This window comes from Nothobranchius furzeri, chromosome 19 (genome assembly GCF_043380555.1).
Source record: "Nothobranchius furzeri strain GRZ-AD chromosome 19, NfurGRZ-RIMD1, whole genome shotgun sequence".
NCBI classification, from domain to species: Eukaryota; Metazoa; Chordata; class Actinopteri; order Cyprinodontiformes; family Nothobranchiidae; genus Nothobranchius; species Nothobranchius furzeri.
The window spans coordinates 6,726,142-6,747,820 of record NC_091759.1 but is presented as its reverse complement, the minus strand read 5'-3'; the positions used below and the strand labels follow the sequence as shown (position 1 = coordinate 6,747,820).

At 39.9% G+C, this 21,679-nt stretch overlaps 2 protein-coding genes across 6 annotated transcripts in view; both read left to right on the top strand.

The window, feature by feature from the left end:
• celf3a (cugbp, Elav-like family member 3a) overlaps positions 1–1,146 on the top strand; it is a 48,373-nt gene extending 47,227 nt beyond the window's left edge. For all 5 annotated transcript variants that reach the window (XR_011517303.1, XM_054745095.2, XM_015973564.3 and 2 more), the window contains one exon: positions 226–1,146. The gene's annotated coding sequence lies outside the window, so the exon portion shown is untranslated. The remainder of the gene's footprint in view (positions 1–225) is intronic.
• A 794-nt stretch (positions 1,147–1,940) lies between these two features.
• Positions 1,941–21,666, top strand: cers2a (ceramide synthase 2a). The gene is made up of 11 exons (XM_015973570.3): positions 1,941–2,733; positions 9,672–9,845; positions 10,985–11,102; positions 11,210–11,328; positions 12,033–12,090; positions 12,818–12,868; positions 12,973–13,065; positions 13,600–13,728; positions 18,715–18,821; positions 20,027–20,180; positions 20,269–21,666. The coding sequence occupies exons 2-11, from the start codon at positions 9,673–9,675 to the stop codon at positions 20,413–20,415; spliced, it is 1,149 nt and encodes a 382-aa protein (XP_015829056.1). The 5' UTR covers positions 1,941–2,733; position 9,672; the 3' UTR covers positions 20,416–21,666.
• Positions 21,667–21,679: the final 13 nt, after the last annotated feature.

The window sequence follows — 21,679 nt, the reverse complement described above, 5'->3', positions numbered from 1 at the left end:
GCAAGGAATAAATGAAAAAGACAAACTATTTTAAAAGAATATGAGTATATTATGACTTTCACTGCATGGACACTAAGTCACGCGACTCTCTCTGAGCTGCCAGTCAAGTTCTGCAGATGCAACTTTATTTCTCAAGTGTTTATTTTGATTCATCTCTGCAATCTGGTTTTTAAAAAAATCTGTACTACTTTCTCTTTCTTTCTCTTTTTTCCTTCTTCCTTTTAGGAAAACCTAAGAATCCAATCAAGAATACCACTTGGGATGCCCCAGCCTTTTTTTGGTCGTTTGACCAACCGCATAGCACAGGAGCAACACTTCAGAAAAGAAAAAGGGAAAAGATGAATAAAAATAAAAAGCTGTATCCCGTGTATGCGCTTACAAAAACATTGTCCGCGGTAATGCCAGCAACAAACTCATCAACAGAGTCAGCATTCACAATATCCGAAGTGCTCCAGAGTTTCTATCATTCCACAGCTGGATTCATTTATATTGTGTACATATTCTATTGTCGGCAACAAGATATACATGTGAAGAAAAAGCATATCACTGATGTTATTCTACTGAACAGGGTTTTATTGTATAGTGTGATTTGTGGTCTATGGCGCCAACAGAAGGCCAGCCTACACAGTCAGAGGCAGAAGAAAATACTATTCTGTATGATTACATTGGTAATATTGTTATGTAGAGTTAGTTTTATTAATTATACGTAAATGAAAAAAAAACATGGAGTGATTAAAATGGAAGAGAAATGGATTTCCTCTCACTGTACATACTTTGGTTTATAAATGGAGGACTTCAAACTTCACAAATTAACATTCTCTGCTGCCACTACTTAAAAAAAATTGACAAAATAGATGGAAGGGCTGGGAATTTTTCTATCTTGATTTTTTTATGTTTCTTTTATTTGGTAATCTATTTGATTTCACGAGTGATGTGAAAATTCCTTTTTTTTAATTTAAGAAGAATAAAAAAGATGATTCCTGTGCTCTTTACAACGATGAACACACTTAATATAGAGTTTTTAATTGCATAAAATGTACCTATGGAAGTGAAAAAAAACAAACGTTTTTCTTTATTTATTCTCTACAATTGCTGTTTTAAAACATGTCTTTAAAAGAAAATAAAGTACAATTTAGAAAAAAAACATCAAATGTTTGTGAAGTATTTTGTCGTGTCCTAAATAATTTTATGTATTTTTAATTATTTAAGTCTAAATAAACATTTTTTGAGAAGTTGGCTGTTCTCTGTTGGCTTTGAGAAGTATTCAGAGAAGTTGAAAACATCCGGCCATACGATGTTGGTGCACTTAAACTTGTGGAACAAACCAGTTTTAGGTTACATAGTTAGTTTGGTTATTTGCAGAGCACTTACGGTAAGTGGGAGAGGTGTGTGTGTATGTGTGTGTAGCCACACCTCAGGTATGTAGAGATTGTCTGCTGCAGACTTTTGGGTTAGGTCTGATGAGCCTAAACATGCCTTGGGCCTTTATTTCATGCCTCGTGTATGATGGGTGATTAATGCCAGCCAACTACGGTAGTCCAAAAAACTGGGAATTAAATTAAGCACTCTGAACTTTTGACAGATTTGACATAAAATTCGAGATTAGAGGTTAATTATGAAACTGTTGCATCAGCTTCGCTACCAGATCAAAATCTTAGAGATATATCTATTTATCTGAGATCTAAAAGTCATACTGAAGATGTAAGATTATTTTCTTGGTGTGAGAACGTGCTTTCTTTGTCGACTAAAAATCTTCATTTTTATATTGGAATGAATGAATGAAGGACAAATGATTGAATTGGTTAAATTGTACATTAAAAGCTGCTGCAAATGCACTAAATTAAGCAAAAAGGCTATTTGTCATCTGCAGTCCCTGAACACAATAGTCAAAAACATCAAGATAGGATGACACACATATATAAAAGATGCATATATACATATGCATACACATGCACACGTGTATAACACACACACACACACACAGAATACTTGTTATTTGAAATAAATCAAGTATCCGTATTTCTATCTGTAGCAAAGCAGATGCAGCAGTCTCAGATTTAGCTTCTCATGTTGAATCTTTTGTCAAATCTCTTCCATTTAATATACATTTTTTCCATTTCACACAGAATTATAATTTTAACAGCCTTATTTTAAAGGGCCAGCAGGGGGCGACTTGTGTTAAGTCTTTTGGAAAGGTCCTTGTTTACTAAATTATTTGTTTTAAATAGCAAAATTTAATTTTTAATGTTCATCTCCCAAATAACGTCTGGAATTTGTATAAAATCACCTCTAATCACCATAACAAATAAACAAATCAGAACCTAAACAGTGGGGCACCAACCTTCCTTCATACAAACGTCACTTTAAGTAGCCTGCCCCCTAATTATTCTTGTTCAGTAAACTAACCATGAGAAATGCTCATCCTTAAACTAATCTGAATTACTTGAATCTGAATTTACTAGTATCAGGCTGGCGATCAAACGCAGTCTTATATCACAACAAAAGAAAGATAATTTCGCAGGAAAAAGTCCCTCGACACTTCCCCCACCCCCCGTTTTCCAAGAATGAGACGAACCTGAAGTGGGAGGAAAGAAGGCGGATTCATTTATCGAACTATCACTAAGTTTGAGCGTTTCTCGAGGCGAGAATCTTCATGAAATCCTCTGAGCTGCAACAGAAACAGGAGAACGAGGAGCAGCAGCAGAAGTAGTGCCCCACACGGAGAGGATTAAGGTAAGAGGACTACACAGATGCTTCTGCAGCTGTTTAAACATCACTGCTTTCATCTGTAGCCCTCTCCCTCACAATACGCGACTGTTTTTGCATTGAAATTATAGAGTGCTTCTGTTTAGAAGGATTTTTATTAAACTTTGAACCTCCAAACTTTGCTGACACCCCCACTCTTCGATTTTTACTGTCATAAAAAGGTACTTTGGACTTCAGCAAGCTAGCAAACGTTTCCTGTAATTCTAAAACGACATTTTTCATTTAGAACAAACTATCAATGAAATATTTGTTAAATACAAACGCAACAAAACACTTAAAAGCCACTTTGGGGAAGTACAGCAGATGTTCGAGGCGGATGTCGCTAATGCTACGCTAGCTGCAGGAACTACAAACAAAGATGTCGCCAGAGTTTTCACCCCATGGAGGGGTGCAGTTAGTTAGTGCGCTCTGGAGCTTATTCTCTCCAAAAAGCTCGCGTTTACTTTCATTGTTGGGACAACTTTTGGAAATCTCCATCAGAGTCGGACTGTTCCGCTATGTGCGGATACTCCCTGTTGCGCAACGTGTGCGCATTCTGCCACTCCCTGCGCCAGTTTTTGAAACAAGGCTCGTTTTAAGTATGAAGAGGTGATTGACCTACTGTCAGAGGTGTGACCAAGTCACTGCTTTGCAAGTCACAAGTAAGTCACATGCGTTTTCAGTCAAGTCAAAGACAACCAAGTCCAAGTCGAGTCCAAAGTCAATGATGTGGAATTCCAAGTCAAGTCCAAGTCCTTAACTTTTGAATTTTCAAGTCGTAATCAAGTCATCTGTTCAACTTTAATTGAATGACAATGATAATAAATTCCAGAAAAAAAGCTTCTTAAAGCTTAATTTTTTTGCTCAAACAGACAGAAAGTGCAACTGAAACTGATTCTAAACAAAGTGCTGCTGCATTTAGTAGTACAAGATCAAACCCAGAACAAAGAATGGTTTATGATTTATGTCCATGTTGTGCCACTTTTGTGCTAAAATATCAAATATGCTCAAGTCATCATCAAGTCAACAGATGCAAGTCGATTCAAGTTGCAAGTCATTGGCATTCAAGTCCAAGTCAAGTCATACGTCTTTATAGATTTTATCAAGTCAGGTCAGAAGTCATTAAATAATGACTCGAGTCCAAGTCATGTGACTCGAGTCCACACTTCTGCATACTGTGAACAAGTTCTGGTATGTTTTAAAAATGAGCTTACAAAATTAATTAGATATTTTTTCTATGATCATCAGGCTTTTTCCCCTCATTACACTGGCTGCTTTTCTAGCCTAATTTTCAAAGTGAAACCTCTCTCTTACCCCTGTTCTTATTTATGAGTCATTCAATCTTAAAACAAGCAACCAAGTTAATAGATGAGCCAGTGTTTTGTCTTCACTTTTAATTGTTCTCTTTAGACACTTTTTTACTAGCAGACTTGGTTTCCTCCCGTTTCTTTTGAGTGTCAGAAATGACGAAAGATAACAGTTTGGATATGATTGGAAAAGTTATTTGTCTACAAGGCGGTGCTCAGAGAGCTATTAGCAGCAACTTGACATTTCAAGATTAACAGTAGCACGCTGCAGTTTTGTATAGATTGAAACTTTTTTGGCTTTTATATTCTTAAATACATGTGACATTGACTATATTTTATTGTATAAAGGTGTTTCATTTACTGTTTGTGAAACATGTAAGAATAGTTAATTGCAGCTTGGTAGAATTGTGTTGTCTAACATGCATGTGGAACTTTTGAATCCCATTTTGTTGCACCAGCTAGGACTATTATTATTATTATTATTATTATTATTTCTAAAACAATTGGTGTGATTAAATGTTTTTATCGCAAGAACTAATGTTTTGCAGTTGAGTTTGACCCACAGGCACAACTAAAGTCCCGAACTTCACACCACAGATACATTTCGAGTCGACTTATTTTGAAATGAAATAAAAACTAAAGGAGAACAAGTGTTTGAATAAAAGTTGAGAAGAACTATTTCGTGTTATCTTTGATGTCAACAATGTGAAGCCTTAGAGTTGGTTATCAGAAGTGTTGTAACATCTGCACCTCAGATTACTTTCATATGTTTATTATATTTAAAGAGCAGGTTTCCTGAGAAACCATTTTAACTAATTTTTGAAAATGATCTGTCACTCTGAGTGACATGCAGGCTAAAAATAGTCCTACCCATTTCCTGTAACAGCTTCCAAACTTAGATGGAAAACACTCGGTTCAGAAAAGCCTGACAGATCTACGTCACACTGTTAGCCATCTTGGCTTGCAACGAGGTAGCCAGAGAACATCTCAACTAGTAGAAGCTAACCGTTAGCATTAGCAACTCTCCTTCAGGATTGTGTTATTTGAGAAGATAAAAAATCAACGTTGCTAACCAAAAATGAGTGGTAGAGTTGCATTGCTGTTAGCCAATCAGTGGCAAGATGTCCATTAATCAGAAAATAAGACTCCAAATCTATCATCTTCTGCCACCTTCCAGGGTATCCGCGGGTCCTTAAAAAGTCTTAAATTGGCTTTTCCAAATTTAAGGCCTTAAAAATCCTTTAAAAATGACAAATAATCCTTAAATACAGTTTCCAAAGGTCTTAAATTACCAAAGACCCAATAAACAAGATTCTTTTATTTCTATAAAAATTTCATGAATTTCTAGTTAGTGTTCAGCATCTTTTGTGTACGATGTTGGTGTAAGCGGAACCGTACACATTCAGTTGGTTGTTAAAGGGGGCTATTTTTAGATGAGCACATTAGCTGGTTAAGCTAGTGGGAGCTTGTGCCATGGGGAAGTGCAAGTTTAATGTTAACTGGATGGCTAATCCCACGTTTGTGACGTGGTTATCACCGGTTCCAGGCAATAGCTGGAAATTATAGCTTAAATTCAATTTTAAAAATAGCTTAAATTTGGTCAAAGTGGCCTTAAAAAAGTTCTTAAAGTCTTAAATTTGGCTCCCTTAGATCTGCAGATACCCTGATTTTCTCCTCAAGCTGACTTTTATGTCCTCAAACAGGTGCATCAGAGCTTTTTTCCCCCCAGATGATGACTTTCAAGGCATGTAATCTGACTAGAGACCACTGCTAATGTATTAAAAATATGAGTGAAGTTGAACTTTGTTATTTCTGTTCATCATCTTTTCACATTTGCATTCTACTATTAGGCCTAATAATTAAAGTTGAGATAAGAGACGGAAATCCTTCTCACACAGAGAGCCAAGAGATCATATTTTAGCATTGTTAAGTCTTGTGTTTAACCTCTTAACTGTTGTAGGACCTCTGCTTGTTCTAAAGTAATACGAGTGTTGATGTCTGCCAGTCTATGAAGAGATGATTTGAGATACTCTTCTTAATGCACGCTTGCATTTAGCATTTTGGAACAGCAGAAGAAAGAGGAAGTCTGTGAGGGATTTCTTTCCAAATCACAACAAGCTCAATTTGAAACTTCTCTTTTACACCAAACGTCACTTACTGGTATTGTTCAGTCCCTTCAGGAATTAGATGTTGGTGTTTTTGTGATTGTTGCTACCTAACAATTTTCACAAAGCTGAGATCAAAGTTATGGTGTTTATGAAGATTTGTTTCTTTCTATAACAAGATTGAATGAATTCATGAAAATAACCATAAGAGTTACATGAAAAAACTTTTTAAATTTGCATTAATAGATGCAATAATGCAGAGTGCCCCTAAAAATATGTAAGCTTTTAGACTCATTCTTTGAAAAATAATGTCCTCAGTCAGGAAATGTTTATACTTTAAATTCCATCTGCTATAACATAGCTACAGCTGCCGTCATCTGTCACACACATACACAAACACACACACCTACACACGTTTGTTTTTAACTTGATGCATGTCGTGTAATTGCACTTGCTGCCAGTCTTGTGCAGTAAAAGCCAGCTGCTCTGTTTGCATCAGCAAAAGGCAGTGTGTTCTTGCTTTGGGGTGCTATGAAGTGCTCCTTTTTAAAATGACTTATTTATGTAATAATCACTAAATTTTTTTTTGCCCTGTGAGCATGTGATCAAATCTGATGCTAAAATTTCACACAAAGTCCGCATGATTCGCCAACTTGGATTGTTTTATTGTTGTGCAGATATTGTAACTCATTAAAACGAATCCACTTAAACCGTCGGATGCCAGGAATGAATAAAGTCCATTGTGGTTGTAGTCTGGACCAGCCGCTGGTGTTAGTTTGGTGAAAATGTTACTGAGTAAAATCTGCACAACAAACATATAGTTTCAGCTAGAATGGAAGCAATGCATCATGGGTAATATATCTTTGCAGACAGAAAACGGCTAATAAATGCATAATGTATCATTTTTAATCCTTTTTTCATCTCAACATTCTAATTATTATGAAAAGGCTTTATTAATAAAACAATAGAGCAGTTTGCAGCCAAGTGTGAAGCGGCTCGAATGAGAATCGGCTCCTCTAACGCTCCATCTTTCCCTCATTCGTCGTGAACAAGACCCCGAGATAGATCGACAGGCTTATTGGTGCTGTGTCTGCAGTGATGTGGCCGTTGTACCGATCTGTCGTGGTGAAGAGAGAGCTGAGCCGGAAGGCAAAGCTCTCGATTTACCAGTCGATCTACGTTCCTACCCTCACATATGGTCACGAGCTGTGGGTAGTAGGGCCCGACCGATATGCTTTTTTTGGGACCGATACCGATATAAAACTTTTAACAAAGGCCGATAGCCGATATAATGGCCGATAATTCTCCCTCACACAAAAAAAAATAAATACAAATGTTCTTAAGATTTCACCCTTCATTCTCTGCCTTTTTGATGCTAACTTATTTCTATATTACACACCAAAGAACTGTCTCAGTAACTCACTAGGGTTTCCAAGTAATGCAAATAAGATTTATTTTGTAATCTCAAAAACAACAGAACACACAAACGCAGTCAGTATAAATCTAACATTCAAGTTTTTTGTTTTCTGAGTCTGTGGAGTTTTACACTTTTGTGTTTTGATCCTTTCCAAAGCCGACAGTATTAGGAAAATAAAAATAAGATACGTTAAATGACTAGTATATGGCAATGTATAAGCCTTATGTAAAATATAAGGCTGAAAAAATACAATAGATTTATTCTATTGTAGAGGAATGTTTATTTTCTCGTATTACCGCCCCCCTCCTCTCCCAGCTAGGGAGAGGAAGGGGACTCCCTGCACAGCGTTTCATTGCTTTGTTGCCGCCCGTCCTCAGCTGCGACAACGGTCGTGTGCTGCTGAAGCGCCGTGAAACGGGGACCGCCTTCATTCGTCGCCCTTGTTATCCTATTCTATAGGCCACATGGGCGAACCACATGAGTTTGGAAAGACTGCTGAAGAAGAGCGGAGGAAATTGTCTGAGAATATTCCAGAATGTCTACCAGAAAAAGGCCAATGTTACTTACTGTTACTGCCCTGCATGACTAAAGGGGAAGCAGCGTGAGCTCTGCATAGAGCGTAATGCTGCGGCAGTTTTATTTTATTTTTTCAGGTTAACTTTTCAATACGAGGCCACGAGGCACACAGTAAATTTAGGAAGCATGTTGAGGGGAAACATACTTTTGTCATTGCTTATTTTACCGTTCAACTTACCACTGACACAACAAATATGCTTAAAACTGAAGATCTACCTCCTACTTCCTCATCACCGTCCTCTCTGCTTGACTGAATTGCTTCTGCTGCATGTGTGCTGTGACGGTGGCTCCACCCCCCGAGGAGTGGAGCCTCACAACATGAGTTCATAAAGCTGGCGCCATCTGCTGGATAGGTAGCGCAATATCGGCCGTCTTTTTGGCCGATAGTGTTAATGACCCCTGTATTGGCCGATAATATCGGCCGGCCGATATATCGGTCGGGCCCTAGTGGGTAGTGACCAGAAGAACGAGATTGCGGGTACAAGCGGCCGAAACGAGTTTTCTCCACAGGGTGTCTGGGCTCTCCCTTAGAGATAGGGTGAGAAGCTCGGTCATATGGGAGGGGCTCGGAGTAGACCCGCTGCTCCTCCACATTGAGAGGAACCAGTTAAGGTGGCTCGGGCATCTACTGTAGTTAGGATGCTTCTTGGACACCTCCCTAGTGAGGTTTACCAGGCACGTCCAACTGGGAGGAGACCCAAAGGAAGACCCAGGACACGCTGGAGGGACTATGTCTCTCAGCTGGCCAGGGAACAACTTGGGATTTCTCCGGAGGAGCTGGCCCAAGTGGCTGGGGAGAGGGAAGTCTGGGCTTCTTTGTTTAGGCTACTGCCCCCGCGACCCAACTCCGGATAAGTGGCTGAAAATAGATGGATAATTCCAGTATGACCACTTGCTTTATCTAAAATAATCAACACCTGTACTTTTGGAAATGATACGTAATCATATTTAAAATATTTCTTAGATGAGTTATTTTGCTTTTCTTTTTTTCTTTTTTTTAACAAAGAATAAATTGTAGAAATTGTATCACAAGACTTTTTGCTCAAGAGGTTACACACAAGGTGGGATTATTGTGTAATTTCCTCCACTGGTTTTAGTAACGGTTTGTTAAGCAAGCAAACATTTGATTCAAAGGTAGTCTTTTGACAAATAAGCAGCAAAATTCTAATATTTTGGAGTAAATATATTTTCTAGGTGCAGCAAAAGTGATTTTTATTTTTTTTTTAAGGTAAACATATTATAGATACTTGGGTTGAACTGCTTGTTTTTTATTTTGTTGTTTGCTGTCTTTCATCTTTCATGAGGATGTGGTCAGAAATGGAGCCTTCTGCAGATGCACCAAGGGATTATTAACCTCCGTCCCTCCCTGCTGCCTCTGTTTTGTTTTGTTCTTCCTCTCAGGATATTATCAGGGCTCAGAGACGAGCTGGGTCTGTTAGGAAATCTGAGAGGAATTCACCACGAAAGTGAATTTCTGCTTTTTATTTTTTTCAAAATACCTTCAACCTGTTTTATCTGCAGGATGTTATCTCGGCTGAGTGAGCTGATATGGGCTGACTGGATTTGGTTCCCCAAAGGCCACGGCTGGGATGATTTAAAGGATCATGACGGTAAAATCTTTCCTAAAACACGGGACCTTTGGCCCAGCATACCCATCGCCTTCTGCTTCCTGATTGTAAGAAAAATATTTGAAAGGTAAGTCATTTTTCTTTTTATATATCTGTGACTTAAAAGTTCACCTTCAGTATTTGGTCACCTGTTTTATCAGCATAATTCTGTCTTGTAGCTCTAAATATTATTTATCAACTACTTTAACCGGCTCAGTGGCCTAGTGGTAGAGTGTCCGCCCTGAGACTGGGAGATCAGGGGTTCGACTCCTGGTCGGGTCATACCAAAGACTTTGAAAAAATGGGACCCAATGCCTCCCTGCTTGACACTCAGCATTAAGGGGTTGGATTGGGGGGTTAAACCACCAAATAGTTCCCGAGCGCGGCTGTGTCTGCAGCTCACCGCTCCCCCAGGGGATGGGTCAAATGCGGAGAACAAATTTCGCACACACACCTGTGTGTGTGACAACTAATGGGACTTTAACTTTATTAACTAGGGGTGCATATTGGCAAGATTCTGGTAATACGATATTTATCACAATACGGGGAGACAATCTGATAAATTGTGATACTAAAACTGGTTGATATTTGCAATTTTTAAGACTGAGTTTCATTGAAAATCTCAGGCCAGACTCTTCCGAGACACACCCAGAGTTATCACTTGTCATTCCATCAGAATGAATCAGAATCAGAATAGGTTTATTGCCATTGTCAGTGAACAAACAATTCACAAACTAGGAACTTGCTTCGGTACTAATGTGCTACATATAACATGAATAATAAGATTAAAAATAGAATAAAATATAATTAAAAAAAACTAGAATAAAACTTTCAGCGATTAAAAAATGGCAGGTAATGGTAACATGGCCGATAACGTGACGTTGTGTCGAGTACAGAAGACCAGCATGGTTGTGTGTTTATAATCTATTCACAAGTCTAACGGCAGATGGAAAGAAGCTGTTCTTATGGCGGGAGGTTCTGGTCCGGATGGACCGTAACCTCCTGCCTGAGGAAATGAAGGCGGTAAAGCTGCCGCCACCTAGCAGTTGGACTTTGAATTGCACCAAACAAAAGAAATTTAGTACATTTTTGCATGTAAATTCTCTATTTAAAAAAATCAATGCTTTTAAATGTTAATTCAGTATCATAACACAAATATTGTGATGTTTCAGTGCATCAGTGTCTTCCAACATCCCTACTATCAACTGTAATGTTTTTGCTTTTAAGGACAGTAGCACTTCCCCTGGCTTCTCTGCTGGGAGTAACCGATAAACTTCGTGTCCGTGCTCCTCTAAATCCCATTCTGGAATTCCATTTCAGCAACAAATCGAAGCACCTGACACAGGTACGCACTATGCACACATCCAGGCTTTGTAGCCTCTTCTCACACCTTAAACTTTTATATTAAAAAAAATTTTTTTCCTTTGTCCTGCCATTTTTTTTGTTTGTCAGAGCACCGTAGAGAGTTTAAGTAAACAGACGGGTTGTTCAGTGCGACAGGTCCAGAGATGGTTCAGACAGCGGAGGAACCAGGATCGGCCCAGTAAGCTCAAAAAGTTCCAGGAAGCAAGGTGGGCTTGTTTCTTTCCCCAGACAGCTGATAAATATTTTTAAAATTGAGATATTTAGAATTCCTTTGGCATTGTTTGATCAAAGACAGGACTTTAAGCAGACCATGATGTTCTTGCACAGATTGGCATTCTTTTCTGGTGCCACATCAAAGCATTCAGCATGGGGGAAGTTGTATATTAAACTGCTGCTCAAGTCTTCCAGCAGAAACCTCTTTGATTTATCGAGGCTGCTGCTGTAAAGCTCTGACATGAGCTGCTACTGCAGGACATTTAAGTTGTAATTTCACTGTGTTTAGCTGCTTTGCTGATAATAGTCTCGTCATAAGTGGACCCAATTTCATCCCAGACACGCCCACAGAACGGGAGGCAGCATTTCTCAAAAACTGTTGCAAGACGGCAGCGGCTGCTGAAGATAAAACACCAAATCTGACCCAGGTGTTTCCAGCAGCTGCAGGAGGGAGGATTTTGTCTGTTGGATGTTTTCACGGTTTATCTGAGGAAAAATACATGTTTAAAGGAAGTAAATTAAAAATGTCATTCCTGGAACCAACATGAGGCGGATTGAAATCTTTGTATTTTTAATTTTTCATATTTCCCTAAAACCCAAATGATTGTGCTCTTCAGCATCATTGCTAGTTTTATTTTTGCTGTTAAATAAAGTTTTACTACACTTTTTGCTAAAATAGTTGTTTGTTCTCTTACAGTTGGAGGTTTACATTTTACTTTCTTGTTTTCTTTGGTGGTCTGGGAGTCCTTGTTGATGTGAGTAGAAAAGTTACAACTTTCACAAACATTCTGTGAACTAAAGCATCTCATGAAAAATGTGATATAAAAGATGCTGAACAAAAAGCAGGATCCTAACTTATTGTAAGTGATCATGGTGCACCACAGCTGACTTTAAAGCAGAAATCTGGAGTATTTTACTTAGCGCACCATCTAGAGGTGGAAAAATGTACTGCACCTTACGCACCTCTTCTTGCTTCTGATTGCAGCTGGAGGCAACGCCTCTCTTTCATGAACGCACATTTCTAGCCAGGCAGCAGAGCTAAAACGCCACTTAATAATTACTATTCCCACGCTTCCTACTTGTCCATAAGAAATGTGGCCAACTCTGCATCACTTTACTTCCACAAACGCGCACCTGCTCCGTGGTTGACATCTACACATAAGCAAATGTCTTTAACGCTATTGGCTAATGCTAAACAGTGCTTAATTCAAATTGCATGTGGTTAAATCGAATGGGAGGCAGGGTAAGCAAAAAGATTGCGTATATCACAGTACAGATTAAGACATTTTTACGGATTTTTAAAAAATATCTTATATACTTGCTGGAAGGGGAAAAGCTCTGGATTTCTGCTTTAAAACACAGGAGCGTTGTACCTGCAGGGCAACTTGGAATTGTTTTTGCTGCCTTTGGATCTGCTAAATTGCAAAACTTGTGCTGCTTTGACTGTCAGAGCGATCTCTCTAATGATCCATCTCCTCCCAGAAACCATGGTTCCATGATGTGAAGCAGGTGTGGGAAGACTTCCCAAAAATGGTAACAAATTCCTTATTAGAATCCTGTCGTATTTTCCGAGATTTCAGGTACTATGTTTTATGTAAACATACTGAATTGAACAAGGAGTTTTGCTTATTTTTCAGCCACTGCTGCCCTCACAGTATTGGTACTACTTGATCGAACTGGGCTTCTATCTTTCTGTCGTTTTTAGTCTAGCATCAGATGTGAAACGGAAGGTGAGTGAAACCTTGTTGTCTCTGAAGTCTGTGGCTTTTTATGTAGACCTCTCAGAATGTTTCTGTCAGTACAAAGTTGCTCAATAAGCGCCCAAAAATGCTATTTCTTGTGCTGTTTGAGGTTTGATTTTCTCTTAAATCCTGACACGATGTATTGAGTTGAGCTGTTGACTTTCAGAATGTCTTTTAGTTTCACTCATGCCTCCCACTTCGAGTCTGGTTCTTTTTTCGCCAGCTCTGGTTTTCTAACTAGATTTTGAGCTCCTAATCTGTTGAACCAAAAACAAAGAGATTTTGGAGGCTTAGCAAAAAGCCTCCATGTTGAAGTCAGTCTTTTTAAATTCAGGTTTTGTTTTCCAACCCCTACTTTTATTTTCTTTTTACTGTTGTTTCCTTAAAGCTACTTTTTTTTAAAGAGTAAATCATTTATGAAGCCAGGATCATCAGGTACTGTTGATTGGTGACTAATCTGTGCAGCCTGATCAATAAGTGTCCAGATTTTGGGCTTTACAACATCTGTTTGTGTGTCTAAAGGATTTCAAAGAACAAATAGTTCACCATGTGGCCACCATCCTCCTCATCAGTTTCTCCTGGTTGGTGAACTACATCCGGGCTGGGACTTTGATCATGTTGGTGCATGACGCCTCAGACTACTTAATGGAGGTATGACGTGTTGGCACAAAGTAGCTCAAATGTAGTCATTACTGTACTTTGTGCAGATAATTCAGCGTTTTAAAATTCTTATTTAAGCACTTAAAAAATTTGGATGATTAACAGCACAAAAAATTTGCTAAAATAATTTTTATTATTATCTGTACCCAACTAAATAACTTCCTGAACAGCCTCAGTTGGGAGAAATTGTGCTTTGTCCCTCAGACTGATAAGCTACCGGCTAGCTTTAACAAAGCAAAGACCAAGGTGTTTCGTCTCCAAATCTCACAAATTCAAGGTGCTTTATAGCGCTTACACATTAGCGTCGGCACGGTCGGGGTTTGGTCGGGCTGGATGGTGTGAGTTCGGGCGGTGTAGTGTTCACATATAAATCCGAGGGACTTCTCAGGAATGCGGAAATCCCCGAGCCTGTGGGCGGCGTTTAATACGCGCTGGAAAGTCTGCGGTGTCATCCATTATAAGGTAAACAAAGGCAGACATGAGCTGTGTTGATTTTGGACACTCTGAACCACATTATTTTATTAATTTGCTGAGTGCGTCCTCGTAATCTTGTGCCACACACTGATTTCTCCCCTGAGCAGCTGTCTGCTCGCCTCGGCAAGAGCTCTGATGCGGAGAACCAGCGTACACACACACACGCCATCTCTTTCCCTGTTCCCATCGGCAGCTCCGGAATGGCAGCTCCGTGCCACAGACAGAAGTTTACTCAACAGCATCCAGCATCAAAATTAATCGTGCATGACATGTCAAAATCTTTGATGGTTAAAGAGGTTTTGCTACAGATGGCCAGTCTGAGTGATTCTCTAGAACTGTCGAATCTCTCAGCATGATCAAGTTTTAAGGTTTAGCTGTTATGTTTATGTATTTAGCAGACGCTTTTGTCCAAAGCGACTTACAAGTGATAATCGGCATATTGCCCTTGAGGCTAACAACAACAATAACAACAACAACTTGACATCAATCGTGAGGAGGGAACAAGGAGTGGACAGTAGAGCGGGGGGATGGGTGCAGGCAAGGTGCTAGTTAAGAAGATGCTCTCTGAAGAGCAGGGTCTTAAGGAGTTTCTTGAAAATTGAAAAGGAAGCCCCTGTTCTGGTAGTGCTTGGAAGGTCATTCCACATTTGTGGAACGATGCATGAGAAGAGTCTGGATTGTCCTGAGTGTGGTGTAGGCACTGCTAGCCGACGATCCTGTGATGACCGGAGCGGCCGGGCCGAGACGTAAGCCTTTGCAAGAGGATTCAGGTAGATGGGAGCCGTACCATCTCAGACTTTGTATGCTAGTGTTAGCAATTTGAATTTGATGTGTGCGGCTAGCGGTAGCCAGTGGAGCTCAATGAACAGAGGGGTGACGTGTGCTCTTTTTGGCTGATTGAAGACCAGACGCGCCGCTGCGTTCTAGACCATTTGAAGAGGCCTCACAGTACAGGCTGGAAGACCAGTTAGAAGGGCATTGCAGTAATCGAGGCGGGAGATGACAGTAGATTGCACCAGGAGCTGGGTGGTATGTTGTGTTAGGTATGGTCTGATCTTTCGTATGTTATACAGCGCAAAGCGGCATGAACGGGCAACAGAGGCAACATGATCTTTAAAGCTCAGGTGTTCATCAATCACAACACCCAGATTTCGAACTGCCTTTGAAGGAGCCAGAGATAGGAAGTAATTTTGGATTGAGATATTGTGCTGTATGGATGGTTTTGCTGGGATGACAAGTTGTTCAGTTTTAGAGAGTTTGAGTTGGAGATGGTGGGATTTCATCCATTTTGTTATGTCAGAGAGACAGTTTGATATGCGTGCAGAAACAGTGTGGTCGTCCGGTGGAAATGACAGATAGAGCTGGGTGTCGTCTGCATAGCAGTGGTAGGAGAAGCCATGTGATCGAATGATCTCACCCAGTGAGGTGGTGTATATGGCAAAGAGAAGAGGTCCTAGTACTGAGCCCTGGGGGACTCCTGTGGCAAGATGGTGCACGGTAGAGGATTGTCCAAGCCAAGATACACTGAATGATTGTCCTGTGAGGTACGATTCAAACCAGGCATGTGCTTTCTCTGTGTCGCCCATGATAGAGAGTGTGGACAAAAGGAAGCCATGGTTGACAGTGTCAGATGCAGCCGATAAGTCGAGTAGGATAAGCACTGAGGATTTGCCTGTCGCTCTAACTTCTTTTAAGGATTCCGTCACTGCTAACAGAGCAGTTTCAGTGGAGTGGCCCTTTTTGAAACCAGATTGGTAAGGGTCAAGCAGACAGTTTTGTGAGAGGTATTCTGTGATCTGCTTGAAAGCCACCCTTTCAATGATTTTGGACAGAAAAGGGAGGAGAGAGATAGGTCGGTAGTTCTCCACATGATTTGGAGGAAGAGATGTTTTTTTAGCAGCAGTTTAACCTGAGCATGCTTGAGAGAGGTTGCAAATGTACCGGATGTCAGTGAAGCGTTAATCACATGTGTGACTGCTGCGGCTACTGTAGGAGCAATAGCTTGGAGCAGCTTAGTCGGAATGGGGTCAAGTGGGCATGTAGTAGGGCGGCTGCACGTGAGAAGCTTGGACACACAGTTCTCAGTGATGGGGGAAAAAGAGGAAAATGAAGCAGTACGGCCTGAGATGGTTGGGCTTGAATGAGTTTGTGGTAGTGAATGTTCAGGAGTGGCCAGTTGAGTAAACTGTTTGCTTATAGCTGCCACTTTATCAGTGAAGAATGAGGCAAAGGTGTCAGCTGATAGATTGTTGGTAGGAGGTGGAGATGGAGGGTTGAGCAGAGTTTTGAATGTTGAAAATAGTTTCTGTGAGTCAGTAGAGCTGAGAATTTTGTCAGTGTAGAAAGCTTTCTTTGCATCAGTGATGCTGGCAGAGAATGACAGTAATTCCTGAAATTTCAATAGATCACCAGGATCTTTTGTTTTGCGCCTTTTCCGTTCCACAGCTCTAAGATTGGTGCGTAGAGACCGGAGGGTATCATTTAGCCAAGGGTGCGACTGAGAGGATCTAGCAGGTCTAGTGGCTAAAGGGCACAAGTTGTTAAGACAAAAGCAGAGTGACTCGGTGGCTTCATTCACTTCATAAGCAGAGAATGTGCTGGGAGATGGAAGAGTGGAGGCAACAAGAGAGGAGAAGTGGTTGGGTGCCAGATTGCGGAGGTTGCGGCAGAATGAGACCATTGGGGAGGAAGTAGTGGACCTCCCTTGCAGAGTCGTGCTGAAATGGATGAAGTAATGATCCGAAAGATGCAGCGGTGTGACAGATTGTGTCTATGGCACCGTTTCTGGTGAAAATGAGGTCAAATGCTTTTCCAGCTTTGTGAGTTGGAGGACTTTGTACTAGTTTTAAATCAAATGATGACATTAGTGACAGGAAGCCTGATGAGCTGGGATTGTCCAGGTGAATATTCATGTCTCCAAGTTATGATTTGTTATGATTTGCACAGCCAATCAGAGGCTGACAAGTTTGGAGATGTTTTACCTAGACAACTCAGAAACGCACCTTCTTTGATATCGGATGTCCTGACTGGTAAAAGGGCAAGTTATGTGTTGTAGTTTACTTAACCGTACTTATTGTGTGGATGCAGGTGTGAGGACCTCGCCGTCAAAACATGTTGAACACATGGCAGGTTCTAGTAGACACATAATATAACATCTATTCAGTGTTATTATAAGTAGTAATAAACAAATGTTTATTTAATGATTATCTAGATTATAAGTCGTAGAAGAAGTTCGTATTGATTTAGTAAATCATTCTTGAATTTAGCAACTGATTCGAGCTGGAGTTGTTTCTTCTGTGGAGGCAGACCGATGGGACCTTGGGAAAGAAAGTTATTGTTTATCTTTCAGAGCTGCAGAGTCTGTGAATCCCAGCTTGTATGAAGGCAGACTCATTTAAAGGGAACACATGCAGTGTTGTGTCTCCTTTCTGACCAGATGTTGAATAGATGGTGAAAGGTCAAGCTGTACCTAAACTGACCGTTGCTGGACGTTACATTATATATATTCAAAGATCCGTAGGTTTAAAAGGGTAAGAAATAGTGAAAAGATCAAGCGATTTTTCAAGAGGATAGGTATGTAGAGAAGTTGCAAGAGATGGTTGTGGTAAATAAACATTCAACGCATCCAATATTATATGATACACTAGATGCAGCATAGGAGAAATCTAGGCCAAGGTGAAACCTCAGCTGAGCGAGTAATCCAGTCAGTGGCTTTTCGCAGTGCATGCAAGTAAATCATATTTCATAGGAGATCATGCAGATTTCATTTAAGAAATCTAAAGTCTGATTCACACAGACTACAGAATGAATGCAGTCCAGTTTATAAACAGACTGTCGTTCACAACGACTGCTGTTCGTTTGCTGAACCCTGAAAATTTGTTTGTTTATGTATTTAGCAGACGCTTTTGTCCAAAGCGACGTACAAGTGATAAATTTGCTCCTGTAAAAGCAGCAAATTTAAAGATTTCACACGAGTTCAAATTAGTAAAAAAAATAATGTTAATCCTACACTGTGAACTGATGTTATTAATGGAGATAACAAAATCTAGAAAAAAAGAAATGCAACACAGGTTTTATTTTAATAAATCCGGATGCACCTCGCAGTTCCCCATTTCCCTTCCTTTCTGGCTCCGGTCATTTCTTTAACTTCAGGAATATCCACGAGTAGTCCGGAAAAATGGACTCTATGCAGAAACTTTCTGGAGCTTCGTATCCAAATCCGCACTGCAGTCAGTTGTTGTGTTTTCACAAGTACGTTAGAATTAATACAGTATTTTAAATAGTGTACGTGTGAATTGTTCTTTACATACAAATGCATATTCTTCATCCTACAGTTTTTTGTAGGCTGGAGTGACTCACAGATTGAATGCTCATTTTTCAGGGGCATGTTTGAAATGTTTTTGTTCTCTCTTCTAAACCTTTAGTATTCATAAACGGCACAATGGAAAGAATACAAAACTAAAATGGTGATCCCTCCTCTTTCTGATTTTTTTTTCTTTTCAGTCGGCCAAAATGTTCAACTACGCGAGATGGAAAAGAACTTGCAACTTCATCTTCACCGTGTTTGCCGTAGTCTTCATCATCACCCGTCTCATAATCTTACCTTTCTGGTAAACATAAATGTCGACTCACTCATTCCTGATAAGAAGGTTTAGTGATGATTGGAGAGATCTACTCAGCAGCTTGAATTCGAAACATGCAATTTTAGTATTTTTTTTAAGATTAGTATCTTTATGTGTGACAAATGTTAAACTTGGTTGTTGTCAGGAAGTCTAGAACATGTGGCCAGACTTTGGTTTTGAACATTTTATGGTATTTTTGACACTAAGGACACACGAACATTGGCATGATCGTCCAAGTCAGGGGTGTCAAATTCATTTTAGCTCAGGGGCCACATTGAGGGAAATCTAGTCCCAAGTGGGCCGGACCGGTAAATTAAAAACAACTTCAGATTGTTTTCTTTGTTTTAATACAATCAATATAAAACAAGGCTGGAGCCTGAGGACAGTGTATCCAAAATAGTACAAGTACAACACCTGAAGTATACTTGAAAATTTGAAAAAACTAAAAAAATCAATGAATAAAAAAAACATTCGTTAGTGATTCAGAGCTTACAGATCACATGGCTAGATCAGTTTCATGCAGCACTTAAAGTTTATTTGACTCACTTTACTTAACATCTTTTAGCTTTCACCAGCACATCAACATCAGAAGTCACATCCTGAGTGGCATCTAACTTCAGGATGTGATTCAAGTTCTGGTGTGAGCCTTGAGCGCAGCTTTGTTTTATTTATACTCATTACAGAGAAAACTTGCTCACAAAGATAAGTTTATTTTCACTCTACATTGTAAAGTATGAAAATAAAGTTTACACAACCATCTCGCAGGCCGGATTTAACCCGCTTGCGGGCCGGATCCGGCCCGAGGGCCACATATTTGACACCCCTGAAATGTTTCCACTCTGCCTCCCTTAACTCTGAACAAATCGAGTGGGTGTTATTCTTCTCAGGCCACATCCAGCTCTGACAACAAACAGATTCATTCATAAAGAGTGGGAGGCCCCAGGGACATGTCCTGATTTGTTTTTTTTTTTTATTAGAGTTGCATTTATAAATGATTTGTAGTTGTATTGTTTTAAATAGAATATCAGTCGAGCTCACTTAATGATTCTTATGTCATTTATCAAATATTTTTAAACTTTTCAGGCTTTTTACTGTTCAGTAACAGACCCATTGTCTGTGCTCCCGGGTGTCGAGGAGCGTGACTGGAGGTGGATCTGACTAGCCTCTTTGTTCTGCATTGTCCTCTTGTTCAGGATCATTCACACGACCTTGGTGTACCCGTTGACCGTCCACCGTCCCTTCTTTGGCTTCTGCTTCTTCAATGGGCTGATGTTAGTGCTGCAGCTTCTGCACATCTTCTGGGCAATCCTCATCGTGCGCATGGTCATCAAATTCCTCCCAGGCAATGTAAGAGACATGCTTTTCACACAGCAAGTGGCACCGTAGCACATTCACCCTCGACCAGCGGCTGCTGACGTCTTGTTCTGTGTTGCAGGGCATTGTCGAGGACGAGCGGAGCGACAGGGAGGAGACGGAGTCGGATGATGAAAATGACAGCTGCCGGCAAGGAGGGAAGGTTAAAAATGGCCACGTGCTGAACGGTCACGCGCTCATCAACAGCAACTACAATAAGTTTGACTGATGAACACTTGGAGATGAGGAGGTGACCGTGGGCCTGGAAGCCAAAGAACAAGCAGCACACGTTCAGATTTACTCCCATATCAGTTCAGCTGGAACTGTTAGGCCTCTTTGTAGACGACACTACGCAAATGAAAGGAAGTAGGCCAGGTGGAGAGTCACAATGATCTGCTTTGTGTGCGACTAGCAGCAGAGCAGCTTTCCTCTTTGTTCTTTCGCGCCTGCGACGTGTTTAGCTTCCTGCTGTTGACCGGTCTGCCACGCGTCCGACCTGCCCGCTTACAGCTTTGTTTTATTACTGGAAGTCTTTTCAGGAGTTGATGTGATTCTTATGGGTTCTGATCTGCTGTAGTCAGTTAACATTATTGGGTAATGAAGACAAATTTGCCAGCTGCACCATTGTCAAACATATGATAAAGCAATGGTGGGCCATAGTTTCTTCATTTAAATCCAGTTTCTTAAGTACAAAAACTAATTCAAGTACATCAGCTGCAGTTTTGACTCTGGTTGTGTTTCGCCTCTAATCAAGTGGAATTATTGGTGATAAATAATATTTAAAGTGTGTGAGAGATGGTGCTACATGTGCCACACGTACTGAAATGTGCCTATGTGGAAATGTGTAAAATGTGTCGTCTTCTGGGAAGCAGAATGCAAAGAGATTTGTTTTATATTGTTTATTTAGATGAATATCTTATGATTTTTATTTATTTTTTATTCTAGGCCATGGTTTAAATTTGGGATATAGTTGTTTGAGTGAATCAAACCAATCAGCTGTTTTTTTTTCTTTATATATTGAAAGAGAATTTAGCAATTAGATTTATTTTCCATCTATTTTTAGATGCACTTTATGGTCTGTTAGATCAGTATTGGCCGAAAGTCAAGTACATTATTTCAGTTAAAATGTGTAGTTAAAACTAAGAGGTTCTGAATAGAATTTTAGTTTGTCAGAAAAAATTTTAGTTAAAAATACAATTGGTGGAAATCATTTGTAGAAATTTAAAATCAAAGAGCCAATCTTGTTTACATGTTCTGTCCCCTTTATTGTTGGTGAGTGCCTTCATCATTTCAACTGTGGATTGTAAAAATAACGAGATCTGTCATCTGTCGTACCAACACGTCTAACACTTTACTTTCCCACCTTCTAGACCAAATCGCACGCGGCCCAGAGCTTGGCTTTTGCTAAAACGTTTTTATCCTGTCGTTTGTGTCTGAGCTGTAAAATTATAACATTGATTATAAAAAAAATTATTGTCCAGCTTCTTGTTTTT

Excerpts from the sequence above, each read along its gene's own strand:
- cers2a (XM_015973570.3), top strand. The coding sequence starts at position 9,673 with ATGTTATCTCGGCTGAGTGAGCTGATATGGGCTGACTGGATTTGGTTC. Across the intron at positions 12,869-12,972 it reads GGGAAGACTTCCCAAAAATG|CCACTGCTGCCCTCACAGTA; the intron begins GTAACAAATTCC and ends CTTATTTTTCAG. Across the intron at positions 18,822-20,026 it reads CTCATAATCTTACCTTTCTG|GATCATTCACACGACCTTGG; the intron begins GTAAACATAAAT and ends CCTCTTGTTCAG.